This window comes from Squalius cephalus (genome assembly GCF_949319135.1).
Source record: "Squalius cephalus genome assembly, chromosome: 4".
NCBI classification, from domain to species: Eukaryota; Metazoa; Chordata; class Actinopteri; order Cypriniformes; family Leuciscidae; genus Squalius; species Squalius cephalus.
In genome coordinates this window covers 49,772,908-49,787,311 of record NC_137125.1, presented here as the reverse complement: position 1 = coordinate 49,787,311, position 14,404 = coordinate 49,772,908, and the positions used below count along the sequence as shown (strand labels likewise).

The 14,404-nt window shown below is 37.5% G+C and overlaps 1 protein-coding gene across 2 annotated transcripts in view; it reads right to left on the bottom strand.

The window, feature by feature from the left end:
* The window catches only part of scube1 (signal peptide, CUB domain, EGF-like 1), a 67,785-nt gene that overhangs the window by 34,509 nt on the left and 18,872 nt on the right, over positions 1 to 14,404 (bottom strand). For both annotated transcript variants that reach the window (XM_079868624.1, XM_079868625.1), the window contains exons 4-6: positions 13,667 to 13,801; positions 1,732 to 1,857; positions 256 to 372 (exon numbers count right to left, since the gene is read on the bottom strand). In XM_079868624.1, coding sequence (XP_079724750.1) covers positions 256 to 372; positions 1,732 to 1,857; positions 13,667 to 13,801 — 378 coding nt within the window. The remainder of the gene's footprint in view (positions 1 to 255; positions 373 to 1,731; positions 1,858 to 13,666; positions 13,802 to 14,404) is intronic.

Genomic DNA, 14,404 nt, shown 5'->3' with positions numbered 1-14,404 from the left:
GGACCCTCAAAGCGGAAACCGAGATATGGACCATTCAACCGGCCTACAAAAACATCTTCAACAAACATTCTGTCCAATCTGTCAGACACAGCCCTGCACTTATAACCCTGGTAAAGCTCACTCACCTCGCGCTCATTGTGTAAATACGACAAGGCTGAGGTTTCCATGAAGAATTTTGCTAGAAAAGCTAAACGTATATAAAAGACCAGGCAGTGTGTGTGTGTGTGTGTGTGTATGAGAGAGAGTCTGACTTACCAATGCAGGTCTTGCTGTCCGAATGCAGGGCATATTTCTGATGACATCCACACACAGGCCCCACGTCGGTGTCATCGCACGAGTGTTGGCAACCACCATTTCCATAGTTACATGTCACTGGCAACACACAAGAACTGTGAGGAGGGCTAAAAAGAAAAGTGTTCCGCCATGGACACCCCTTAATCAAGGTACACATACACTGTAAAAAATTATATGATCAATAAGTTATGACAACATGTTTTACAAACTTAACAAACTCAAGTTAAGCAAAATAAGTTCAGCTTATTTAAGGTTAGCTTATGCTATAGAAGGTTCCCTAATGAACCCTTCAGCGAACAGTTATTTTTTATGAACATCATTTAAGAACCTTTTTCCACTATAAAGAACCTTTTGTGTTCTATGGATGTTAGAGGTTTTTTATGGAACCATTAATGCCAATAAAGAACCGTGTAGTGTAGCAAAATAAATAGGCTTCACATCCGATTTCTTTTGTGGATGTCAAAGGACTTTGGTTGGACAAAGAGACTGTCCAGATATTCCACATCTAATACACTGTACAATACTTGGACGAATAGGAGTTTGAAGGACTTTGGTCCACGATTTTCCCACTAGTATTAAAAATAGAAGACTGACGAATCGTAGATGAAAGTTCTCCAGATGTTCAGGCCAGAGCCACAGCACTATAACTTATAAGTCCTTGACAGATCAGTGGCCAAGGTGGTTTGTTTAAGGAGAGATCAGTATTAGAGGACAGACTAAAATCAATCTGTAAACCTGTTGTTTAGCTTTGATGCCACCAGCCGTTTTTCTTTGAGATGGATATTCAGAAGCCACTTGTGGTCATAAGGAAAAACTAAGGGATTTTTCATACCACTTGAAAAGAATCTAAACAAGTGTTGTTAACTTGAATGAGATCAATACATACATGATGACATTATAATTTGTAGCTACATTAATTTTAATGTTGCCATTTTAAATGTACATCAAGTAGAATTTTTTACTTCACTAAAAAGTTTGGGATCACTTTAGTGTAGGGTCCATTTCTCACTATTAACTAGTTGCTTATTAGCATGCATAATACTAGGATATTGGCTGTTTATAAAGCACATATTAATGCCTTATTCTGCATGATCATATTCTACATCCTGTAACCCTACACAATTCCTAAACTTAACAACTACCTTACTAACTATCAATAAACAGTAATTATGAGTGTATTGAGGCAAAAGTCGTAGTTAATAGTTGGTTAATATTGAGAATTGGACCCTAATCTAAAGTGTGACCAAAAGTTTTACACCTGAAGAAATGAGTAGTATTTTTGACAAATGTTTTAAAATGATGTACACTCACATCCAGTCGTGTCGTGTCATATTCTGGTTAGGGGTTACATAACTAACAAAGCACATTTTTTTAATTTTAGGAGTCTGAGAGATAGAGGGAGCAATGATATTAATATTTTGCTAAGTTGGTACATACATTTGCAGTCACGTTGATTTTCCTCCAGCTCAAATCCTGGACGGCACTCACACGCCACACCACCTTTGGGAGTCTCTCTGCAGATATGGGCACAGCCATGTTCCTTATTCATACAGTTCATCCCATCTAGCAAAAGAAAGACAGAGAGAAAGAGAGAAACCTGAGTTACAGTCATGTAATCTTCCATTACAAACACTCCTCTGGCAGGCTCCTGGAGATGAGCGTGTGATTTTTATGAGTGGTGTAAATTAGTTTAATGTTTCTGCCACAGGACCTTTTTTTCACACAGAGAACAACACTGACACCGGCTGACCCGTGGAAGCGCACACAAAGACTCTCTCCACGGACAACATGCTCAGCAAACATCTACAATCCTATTTTCTTCTGAGATTGCAAAATCTCTCCTCCTGTTTCACCCACAGGAATAATTCACCCACGAATGAAAATTCTGTCATCGTTTACTCACCCTCATGTCGTTCTAAACCCGTATGACTTTCTTTCTTCCAGGGAAGAAAAAAAGTGAAATTATGAAGTACATATAGATTTTTTCCAATGCAATTATAATTATTATTCAAATTATTATTTATTATAAAATTATACGGCTTTGACTGTTCCAATATGGCGGGCGGCTTAAATGCGTCCTAAAAGTATCGTTAAAAAGAGGTCCATTCAACCTGTGCACTGTATTCCAAATCTTCTGACAGCATATGTCGACTATGTGTGAAAATAGACCATTTAAGTCATTACTCTTATAAATAGAGCAATGTATCATGAAAGAACAGTTCTAATTCCTGTTCATGAATCAGAATGATTTGGTTCTTCAGTTCAGCTCAAGGCTCAACAATTTAATCATGTTTTTCTGTCTCAACGGGTCAGCCGGTGTCAGTGTTGTTCAAAACTCTGTTTGAATGTAATTGCAAGGAAATATGAGCAGTATATATATATACACACACACATATTTTATGTACTATATTACTAGTATATCTATCTATCTATCTGTATACAAACTATATATATAAATCTGCGTTTTACGGCAGAAAATCATGCAGGTTTTTGGAACGACATGACATTGCATAAAATGACAGAATGTTCAATTCAGCAATTGACAAATTTCAGTTTGCTCTTTCCTTTTTCTCTGATCTCATAAGTAGAGTATAACGGTTATCTAACACAGCATCTCTCACCGTCCTGAGTGAATCCTCCAAGTTTCCTAAACAAAATGATAACATAAAAGCCCGGAAAAAAAAAAGAGCCAGACAAGGAATGACAGAAAGGAACTGTTGGGCTTCTCTAATGGACATCCTCCTCATCTTCAGGCCAAACAATGAGCAAAGAATGTGTATGTACACAAAAGCAAGTCTCCGTGGAAACATGGCGGGTTCTTGCATCTCTGCCCCCTCTGTAGCCTCTTCAGAAGCGCTAAGTGCTCTCAGGACAGAGCCTAAAGTAGGCTGCTTTTCTGTCGGCGTCCCAGAGGACACCTTGATGTGCCTAATTAACGTGGACTCTGGAGAGGTCATCAAACCTTTAAACGACAAAGAGATCTGCCACAATTCTCACCCAACGGTGTGAGAGTGTGAAGTACTCTGAAACATTTTAAACACCATTACTCTATGTCAGTGATTGGCAGACTAATATAGTGAGAGACTTGATTGGGCTGCACAGGGTTTGATAGGGTTTTAACTGGAAGTGCTGGAGATAAAATAAGACCTTTTGCCCGGCTAAAGTTTTAAATATGCCATCCAGCTGTCACAAGAACACAGACAGGAAAGGAAACAAAATATTGACCTCTTTCACCTCAGACTGTCATTCCTCCATTTGTGTACATCCACAGCAGCACTTAGGAAATATGCGAGAGAAAATGGCAATTATGGGAAATTTTAAGTGAGTGCTTGTGAGAGAAAAAGACAGCAGGCTCATGCACATACGTGTGTTTAATATCAGTATACACTCTGTGTGTGCATGCGCTCTGTTACTCATAAACCCACCACTTAAAATAAGTGCTCTAAAACCCCAAATGCAATGTCAAAAGAGAAGCCACCTTTTAAAATCTAAGGTATAATAATTTATGCACCAATTACAGTACAGCTTAACCCGGCGTTTCTTCTGGCCCGACAAAACGGTCTCATATGTCCATAGATGGAGAGAATAGGATGGAATCTGTCTTTGTAGCTCTGAACGTCAACATAATGTGGATAAATTTGAAATAAAGACCTCTTAAGATGGTCCAACAACTCTTTATAAGGGTGGAAAAGTTTTGTTTTAGCCCAGTGGCTCCAAATATGATTTAGCTTGCTTCTGATGTGTAAAATTGTCCAGCATGTTAACTGTTAGCATGTTAACTGTATTCAAGGGGTCAATGTTAATTCAAAATTCCTCGATCTTTAGAAATTAACAGTTCAGAACATGAGCAACTTGTGCAGAAAAAACAACAGTAAAAACCTGCTAAAATTTGTACAACTGTGACTAATATTATTAATTATGAAAATGATTACAATATGACACCTGTAATAGTCTTGCTAACAGAAAGAGATGTAGCTGTTCTCCAAGGTTACATTAAAATCTTGGCACATTTGGCAAAGTTTGACAAGTCTGTCATTTTATGTAACAAATGAATTTGAGTAAAAACCAGTTAACTATATATGAGTGCATACACAAACACGGCCTCAGGCCCCCTTTTTTCCCATCTCTTGTAAATGCCATTTTAATTGAAATCTGTCAGACTTTCAATCTCTCTCCAAATGCACAATGCTATAGGTACTAAGCCATGAATTTCAATGAGGCTCTTTTTTCACCAGCAACCATTGATGTCCTTCAACTGAAAACAGCCTTTTCCAAAAAACCCTCCCCAATCTCTTCTTCAAACACAAGCTTTCTTAACAGCTCGTCACAAGTTCTCTCTCTCTCTCTCTCTCTCTCTCTCTCTCTCTCACACACACACACACACACACACACACACACACACACACACACACACACACACACACACACACACACACACACACACACACACAAGCTTATTAATTACGGTTAACATTAAAGTGGGCCTTTTTCTGGAACCTTCCCCGGCTAACCCAGTGACCCTTATTGATGTCACTGTGACTGGAGAAAGAGACAGTATCCCGGTGTCTATGTGCGTTTCTATTCTCTCTCTACTTCTGTCTCTCCCTCAACATAAAGGTTTACAAATAGCTGGTGATCATACACTGAGGCAAGCATACACACTTTAGCCTTTACGCCTCTATTCTGACATAACGCAGCTGTTTTCTTCAGTGAGGAAAGAGTCAGATAGCAAAAGTGGGAGAAAGAGAATCTGAAAAAAAGAAAGAAAAGAAGAAAAAAAAAAACAGAGCTGGACATGTATCAGGACACCTCTAATCTTGCACACTTCTACCAACCAGGGATGGACTGGAACAAAAAATACAGCCTATCATCTGCTCCAGTTCATAGCCAGCTGTAATACTTTTTTAGACAATTTTTAAATATGTTATATATTTATACATTAGATATGTTTTAGCTATACAACATACTACCATATCAATTATATTTTGAATGACTGGTTTTTGAATGAACGGTATGTTAAGGAGTCAGGTGATCAAAAAGTAAACTTTATAAGGATTTTATAAATGATTCTTCAATTAATATACAATATTATATGACACACAAACTAAACTGATCCAGTTCACAAACTCAATGCTACAGTTGCAGCAGATTCTCAGTGAAAAGTGACTTAAATTTGAGTCTGTACACAAAGCTGTATGACTTTAGAAGACTTAGAAATGTGCTACATGAGTCATATGGATAATTTTTTTATCCTTTTATGGTGCTTTTCCCACTTTTTAGAAGGCATAATGACAGAATCCAAAAAAATATGATCCACGCTTTTGGGGGGAGAAGTCTCTTTAAATGAGTCGGCTTCAAAACGTTTGCTTTGTATATTTAAACAAGTTTTGACAGCTGGCCCGCAAGTCAAGGGAAAAGTTCCGGTTCTCCTTATAGCCAGTCCATCCCTCTTCCCAACATGACTCCACCTGCCACAGTCAAACTACATCTTGAACTGTAAGGGAAAAGGCATAAAAAACTATAAAAACAGAGCAAAAGAGGAAATGCAGCAGCTCACTTCAGCTGAAAAGCTAATATTTAATCACAGTATTTATAACCAGCGGAAGACGGTGGGCAAGACCTTCAGTGCCCACTTGCTGTCAGCACCTCTGCAGTATATGTGCATGTGTTTGTAAGCGAGTGTGTGTGTTTTGTACAGTTCAATCAAAGTTCTTCCACCCTAAAACTGGCCCAGAGAAAGTTTCGGACTGAAATAGTTTTCCAACATGCTACTCAAAACTCTTTATTTAAAGAGTACTAAGTCGTCACTCATCACCATTTTTATGTAAAAAAACCCCATCATCTCTAGGACTACAAGCAAAAATACGCACATGCTAATGCCCTTTGACCTCTGCCGTGACCCTGCAGGATTCCACCATCTGAGCAGGATGTTTGCTGGGGACTCGGGACAGGAGCGGGTGGCCGTGTGTGCGAGTGAAAGGTCTAAGACACTTTACTTACACTTACACGTGTGTGTGTGTGTGTGCGTGTGTACAGTGGATTCGTTTTGCTCACTTCCTTTCCTCACACAATCCAAATAAACACATTTGCCACCTAATGGTCAATCAGCAGTGTTTATCCTTACTGTTTTTTCTCTCTAAATGCTGTCATCCTTCACAGGACAGAAAGTGAGAGAATAAAAGAAGGTGAAGAGAGATTTTGAAAATGTTGAGTTCGGTAAGATTTTTCAATGTTCTTGAAAGAAAATCTCATTACGCTCACCAAACGGCTCACCACCATTTATTTGATCAAAAATGAAGTAAACCAGTAATATTGTGAAATACAACTGTTTTCTATTTTAATGTACTTTGAAATGTAATATATTCCTGTAATGCAAGCAGCCATTACTCAAGTCTTCAATGTAACCTTCAGAAATGCTCCTTCAGAAATCATTCTAATATGCTGAATCGGTGTTCAAATGTTGAACTGTCAATGTTGAAAAAGGCTGTATTGCTTAATATTTCTGTGGAAACTATGACACATTTTTTTTCAGGACTCTTTGATGAATAAAAAGTTCAAAATGATGAAGATGTCTCTATCAATGTGTACAGAATGTGTAAAAAGGACTGTAGTGTGTGTGTGTGTGTGTGTGTGTGTGTGTGTGTGTATGTGTGCATTTGTGTGTGTGCGTGTGTGTGTGTTCATGTGAGTTTGGGTCGTATTCCTCTCATGTGCTCATAAATCATCAGCCTGCATTTCTCCACCAGCGTCTGAACTGTAGGGGTGGCGCCGGGGTGAGCCAATGCATTAATGATTTTCTCCCGACAGAAAGAGAGAGAGAGAGAACGAGACAGAGAGACAGGTAGGTAGACCTGAAGACCGTCATGTCACACAGAATAGGCGGGAATCACTTACATACATGCATGTTATTTTATAGGACTTTTTTGTCCTTTTGTGAGCTTGACAGATGTGGTCACTATGTACAGTTCAATTTCAAAATTTCTCCTCTTGTTTTATGGGAAAAATAACAGCATGCAGATTTGGAACGACAAAGGGAGTAAATAACGACAGGATTTTCAGTTTTGGGTGAATTATTCCTTTAAATATTTAGGAAAGGTTCTGATTCATTCACACTACACTGCCAAACCCACTGGTTACTTCTACCTTTCCGAGTCCAGAGAAGCCGATGGGCTGTTGGCCGGGCAGAAAAAAAAGTAAAGTCCTAATTTACAACCCACCAACAATCGCCAGTATATCAGCGGTTGAAAAAGAATTTACAAGGTTATTATTTTCACAACATGAGGTGACATTTTGTGCCATATTTAAAATCCCATCAGGCGCCAAGTCTTCATTTTCAAACTGGACAGCTCGGGCCAGAAGAACACGGGGACGGAACGTTCCAGAGAAAAAAATAAAAAATAAACTAAATAAAATGCAAGCAAATGAGGGGGATTGATATTGTAATAATCCAGATTTAATTTCCATCCAGAGTGGGAACAGAGATGACAGAAAGTGAAGGGTTTACGTCCACTAGGTTAGGCTGCTCTGACTCTATCAGTGGCACTGGGCCATTTGGAGCAGAAACTCAGTTTATAACTGTGTAAACTAAACAGGGTTCCAAAGAAACAATAGTCAATCTTTCCCAGGAATGTTTGAGACACAACTATAAAAAAAGAATAGTGAAGAAAAAATAACGATAATGGAAACACATCTCTGACGACTCATAGCCATCAGGCTTTATTGTTTCCTTCTGTGTGTGCACTTACTATTTCAACTCTCACTGAGACAGACAGACCGATGGATGGACAGATAGAGGGATAGACAGATTGATGGATGGAAAGATAGGCATACGGACAGACAGACTAAGGGGTGGGTAGACAGACAGGTAGATAAATAGATTTACGGATGGATAGACAGACAGATAGATTCACTGGCAGATTGACAGATTGATGGATGGATAGACACAAGGAAGGATAGACAGATGGATAGACAGATTGATGGATGGATAGACATAAGGATGGATAGACAGATGGATAGACAGATTGATGGATGGATAGACATAAGGATGGATAGACAGATGGATAGACAGATTGAGGCATGGATGGATTCAGGCAGGCAGACGGATATACAGATTGACTGATGGATAGACAGAAGGATAGAGAGATAGACAGACAGACATATAGACAGACTGACTGACTGATAGATAGACGGACTGATGGATGGATAGACACAAGGATGGATAGACAAGGATAGATAGGTAGATGGATGGATAGACAGAAGCATAGAGAGATAGACAGACAGACAGACAGACAGACTGACTGACTGACTGATAGATAGACAAACAGAGAGACGGACAGACAGACAGAGGGATAGACATATTGAGGTATGGACAGACAAATAGACAGATTGCTTTTAGATTTTATGCAGATGCTTATTGCATATGATTATTCATGCATATGTATAAATAGACCTAACAACTGGCGTAAAACTTTCATTAACTATATGAACTGTTATGGACATTACAGTAACAGTGACCCACACAGGTCAATAGAACTGACAGAAGCCTTAGTCAAAGGAACATGGCCTCTTATAGAGCTCTAGTTTTCCACAGCAGACAGACGGCGCCAATGTCTCACACACACACACACACACACACACACACACAACTGCGCTAGACTCAGGCCAGTAGGACGTACTGGTGAGTGAAGAATTGTAAACACACAACACCACACATCTCTCTCTCTCTCTCTCTCTCTCTCTCTCTCTCTCTCTCTCTCTCTCTCTCTCTCTCTCTCTCTCTCTCTCTCTCTCTCTCTCTCTCTTTCTCACACACACACACACACACACACACACACACACATACACACTCACACACACACGTATACATAAGCCTTAGGCATGAGCCAATGGGCCATACTGGTGACAGACTAACTGTAAACAAGAAACATACACACATTCACACACACAGATACCCAAACACACACTATTGATGAGTGAGGGTGATGAAGGAAGGTGAGAGGTTCATTTAGGGTGAGATTAAACGTGTGAAAGCTTGCCTGTTTGTAATCAGTGTGTCTGTGAGACTAAGGCAGATGAGGAAAACTATACGCGGGCTTAAAGGTACAGCGTGTCATTTCTGCACCATTAATGGCACCAATTGAAATCGCAAGTAAATTTCTTACTTAATTCAAATTATTATGTTATAAATGTATTTTTATTAATTATACAATTTAATTATACCATTTTTATATCATTTAAAAAATAATTTAAAATAATACATTAATAATAATAATTTAATAATACATAATAAAAATTGTAAAATAATAGTAAATATTACATAATATAAAAAAATAAAAATGATAAGCAAAAGATAAAATGTATTATTATTTTTATTATTATTATCATCTTGCCATATCCATTCAGCATTTTTACGTGAAAATATGTGGGTGGAAACCCAGCTACTGTCTGCATATTTTCTTGATCTGATTTTACTTTACGCCAAACTGTTAACAGCCTTTTGTAATTGCGTACAAGTATAATTTTTTTTTAACTATTGTAGGATTATTTTGTCTTATGTAAAGTATGTAAATATCTGTATGTCAGATAGCTTCATTTAAATAGTACAAAATAAACAATATAAATAAATAAACTATAAATAGTCAAATAAAACACTAAATAAAACATACTAAAAGCTAGCTGACGACTTTGAGCAGAACAGTATTCCTCATAAAATTCATAATTGAAAAAGATACCCAGACTTTCCAGTGGCAAGTATCCAATTCATCTTTCTGTTTACAGTGGGTATATAGAGCAGTGTGTGTGTGTGTGTGTGTGTGTGTGTGTGTGTGTGTGTGTGTGTGTGTGTGTGTGTGTGTGTAGCGTGCGGAGCCATCCAGGACTGCCACAGCACATCAGTTAGCTATCCACAAAAACAACCATTTAGATTGTTTACAGACAAGTACACAAATGCACCACACACTCACTCACATAAAAACATACACTACTAGAGTATTTACTGAAGTTTTGCTTTTGAAGTAAAAATACTACATGCAGGAGCAAAGATTCACCAAAAGCAAATATGGAGCATTTCTGTACCCCTCCTCTCAAATTCTATATTTTTCTGTCCAGCTCCTGACTGGCTCTATCATTTTCCTCTCTCTCTCTCTGATCTTCTCCCAGTCAAATGTAAATAGGGAAAGTGAGTAATTATGAAAAAAGATCAGTCAAGACTAGACAATTCTTGAAAATACTTTTGGGATTGGCATTTATTCTCTTTAGCATGCAGTGTGAAGTAATTCACTCAGTTCCCTGATCATTCCGATTCAATTTCAGCGAGGGAAGAACAAATTTATACTCATGCGTTATGTATTTGTATGTTATGGTCTCTGACAGACAGCATGTTGAAGCCGATCAATTCGTCATTTTCTCCCTCTTCTCGGAAAGCGATGACATATTCAAAACATCCGGTTGTGTGGGTTTCCCAGGAAATGCATGACTCTCTTCTCGTATATACTACCGCGTATTGTGCACGTTATTTTTTGACAGACATTGATGTTGTGATATTCAAATGATGTGGATTTAAAAACAGATCGTAAGGTAATAATGATTTATTCAGTGAAGTGACTGATGTCCATGAGTGTGTTATGTCCATGTTTTTAGCTCTAATATTCCAACCGTCAGCCAGCCTAAGTTTTTGACAGACACGATAAAATGCGTGAGGGGTGAATGTTTGATTTTGGGTAATTATAAAATGTGCTGGAGACGTTTGAAATGCTTTTTGTGGATTTCATTATACTTATTTTATGGAATTAAGTTTATTTTGTGGCTTAAATAAATTACATGTTACATGTAACAAATTACACGAGACTGACATGTTTGGCTTGTCAAAAATGTTATAACAGCTGTCGCAAATTCGTTGACTTTTGAAAATCAAGTTCATTTTTTGCAATGCAAGAAGTGGTATTGATGAATAAAGTTGTTTTTATTGTCTCTTATAACAAAAAACTTTTATTTAAACCCACGAAAATGCAAATCCTGTTGTAAATAATAGTGAAAAATCACTTTTTAAAACAGTTATCCATTATAACAGTCCATTTATATGAACATACTACTCAGTACATCATCCATCAAGTCACTAGATGGAATTTGTATCCAGTCTGTAGATAATTACAAATATCTGGGATTTTGGATGGATAAAAACCTAAATTTTAAATATCATGTTGATTTTCTTGCAAAGAAATTAAAATTCACATTGGGTTTTCTGTATAGACTAAAGTCATGTTTTTCCTTGGCTTCAAGAAAACGTTTAGTTGTTAGCCTTTTTCTGTCACAGATTGATTATGGGGATACTATTTACAGATTTGCTTCTCTGTCCACCTTGTCCAAACTTGACCCCCTTTATCATTCTGCTCTCAGATATATCACAAATTCTAGTTTCAGGACACATCATTGTTTACTTTACAGTTTGGTAGGATGGTCATCTCTGCATTTGCGCAGGCTTGAACATTGGTATATTTTAATTTATAAAGTTATTTTAGGAAAACTTCCAAAATATTTATATAGGAAATTTTTATCATTTCAAAGTTCCTACAATCTCAGGTCACACAACTGGTTACAGTTTAAAGTGCCGGCTATTAGAACAGAGGCTGGAAAGCTAAGCCTGTTCTATTATGGCCCCTGGTCCTGGAATGACGTGCAGACTAAACTTAAACTACAATCCCTCATCTCTTTAAATGATTTTAAACATAGAATAAAAGAATTGGTCATTGCTAAGTGCAGATGTTTTGATGATTCCACTTCCACTTAAATTCATTATCAATATGATTAATGTCGTTTCTGTGAACAGTATTATATAGGGTATTAGGTAATACCTAAATGTTTATGCTGCTGTATTCTTTGTTGTATTTATTGATGATGTTGGTTTTGTCTGTGGTTTGTTATCTGTTTAATCCTGCTATCTGACCCTGTCTTGACTAGGTCTCACTTGTAAAAGAGGTTTTAACCTCAATGTGACTTTCCTAGTTAAATAAAGGTTTAAAAAAAAAAAGAAAAAAAAGTACATACTCATTTATATATACACTGCGTACACACACACATTCATATGAACACATCCTAAAGATCAGAGAGCCTATGAAAAAATAGGCTAAAAAAGTAGGAGAGGATGAAAAGGAGGGGGCCGTACACTCCTCTCCACATTCCACACATGATTGTGAGGGACATCAAAGATGCGATTACGAAGCAACCCACTCTCATTCATGACTTTGTGTGCAAATTGCTCAGATTTGCGTAGTGTGTGGGAATGTGTCCGCCTCGACATGGAGAAGCATCATTAGTTAATTCTGACAGGCGGAATGAGAAAGCACAAGAGGGTCGCATGATCTACACACACACATACGTCATGACTGACTTTACCATGCATTTGAACTGCATGCATGCACCATCCACACACAAAGACATGCCCACTGGCCGCCTGCGCGTTCAAGCCTTCAACTTCCACCTCTGACCCTCAGCTCTGTCCAGGGTCAAGACTGTCAGAAGTCAGTCAGAAGTGAGATGCTGTTCTGAACCCACAGTGAGAATGACAGAGTACACATGGACACAGAATAAGAAAATGGCCTAACAGGACATGACAAGCTTCCAGCAGTTATTCTTCTGTCATCAATAACAGCAAAAGTGACAAAATGACAGACGTAAATCACAACTTTTAGTATGGGACTGGATCACTTTTCATAAAGTGAAACTCAACACAACTCAAAATGCATATGATATAAGGATATACCTAGGAAAAGCTATATTATGCATTAATACATTTTGCAGCTTAAATAATAAAAAATAACTTAATATCTTAATTTAGTGACCAAACATAAGTTACTGTAAGTTTTAACTTTAATGTGTTTTTTCTCTTTTTCTTTTAAATAAAAAAGTCCTAAAAGTTAATATCAAGTTATATTTTTATCTATTTATGTATTAACTTGCAGCTCCTTTATATATAATATAATATAACATAACATAACATAACATAACATAACATAACATAACATAATATAATATAATATAATATAATATAATATAACATAACATAATATAATATAATATAATATAATATAATATAATATAATATAATATAATATAATAAATTAATTAGCTTTAAAGTAATTTTTTCTCCCTTTTTTAAAGTTTTTTTATTCCCTAACATTTTATATTTTATTCAGTACTTCAAAATTTTTTTGGCACAAATTTATTCACAAACCGGCCGTGATTTTAGACCAATGAGATTTGACTGCAGGCGAAGCAACAATAAAACTTCAAACACAAGCTAAAAAAACGAAATGTCTGGTTTGTGTCGGTCACAGCTGGCCAGGACAGTGCGCAGTATTAGCAGGACGAGACTCACCGTCCGAGCGGTGGATGCAGGTGTGCTGGTTGTCACTCAGGAAGAACCCGTTTTTGCACTGGCACTCATAACTGCCCATAGTGTTGACGCAGATTTGCTGACAGCCGCCGTTGTTGTCCATACATTCGTCCACATCTAGAGAGAAACAAACACACACGGTCATTACAAGGCACACAAACACTGGCATTCAAGCACAAGGATCTGGGCAAAACCATCATTCTCCGTCTCTCTCTGCGTAACCAAAGCCGGCTCAGCTCAGGTATTTGCAACAGTGTTTGTTTATCCGGAGATGATTTTCCTTGATTTCCTCTCTGTGGCTACTGAAGAATGTTTATTAAATGAGTAGTTTGATATTCCAGTTTTCAAACACATCTACCAGACAAATAAACCAGTAAACAGATGCACATAATACATTGAAATAAGAACATGAAAACAATATCTGTCATCCAAACCATCAGTAGTATTGGATAAATTGTTAAAAGCATGAAGGATAAACTTTTTAAAGCTGTTTGGATGCGAGTATCATAAATCAATGTCCAATCTGAATGTGTGTTTGCCCATTGCTGTGTCTTTGATAGCTCTATAAATGGCATTGTGGGTGTGTTGGTTTGAGTAACAGCGTGACACTGGAGACCAGTAACACACATGAGTGAGTTTTATGCAGCCCTAACACAGCAACCTGCCTCTGTGGAGTCGGCAGCCCATAACTCTCTCTCTCTCAGGGGTGCTATTATGTAC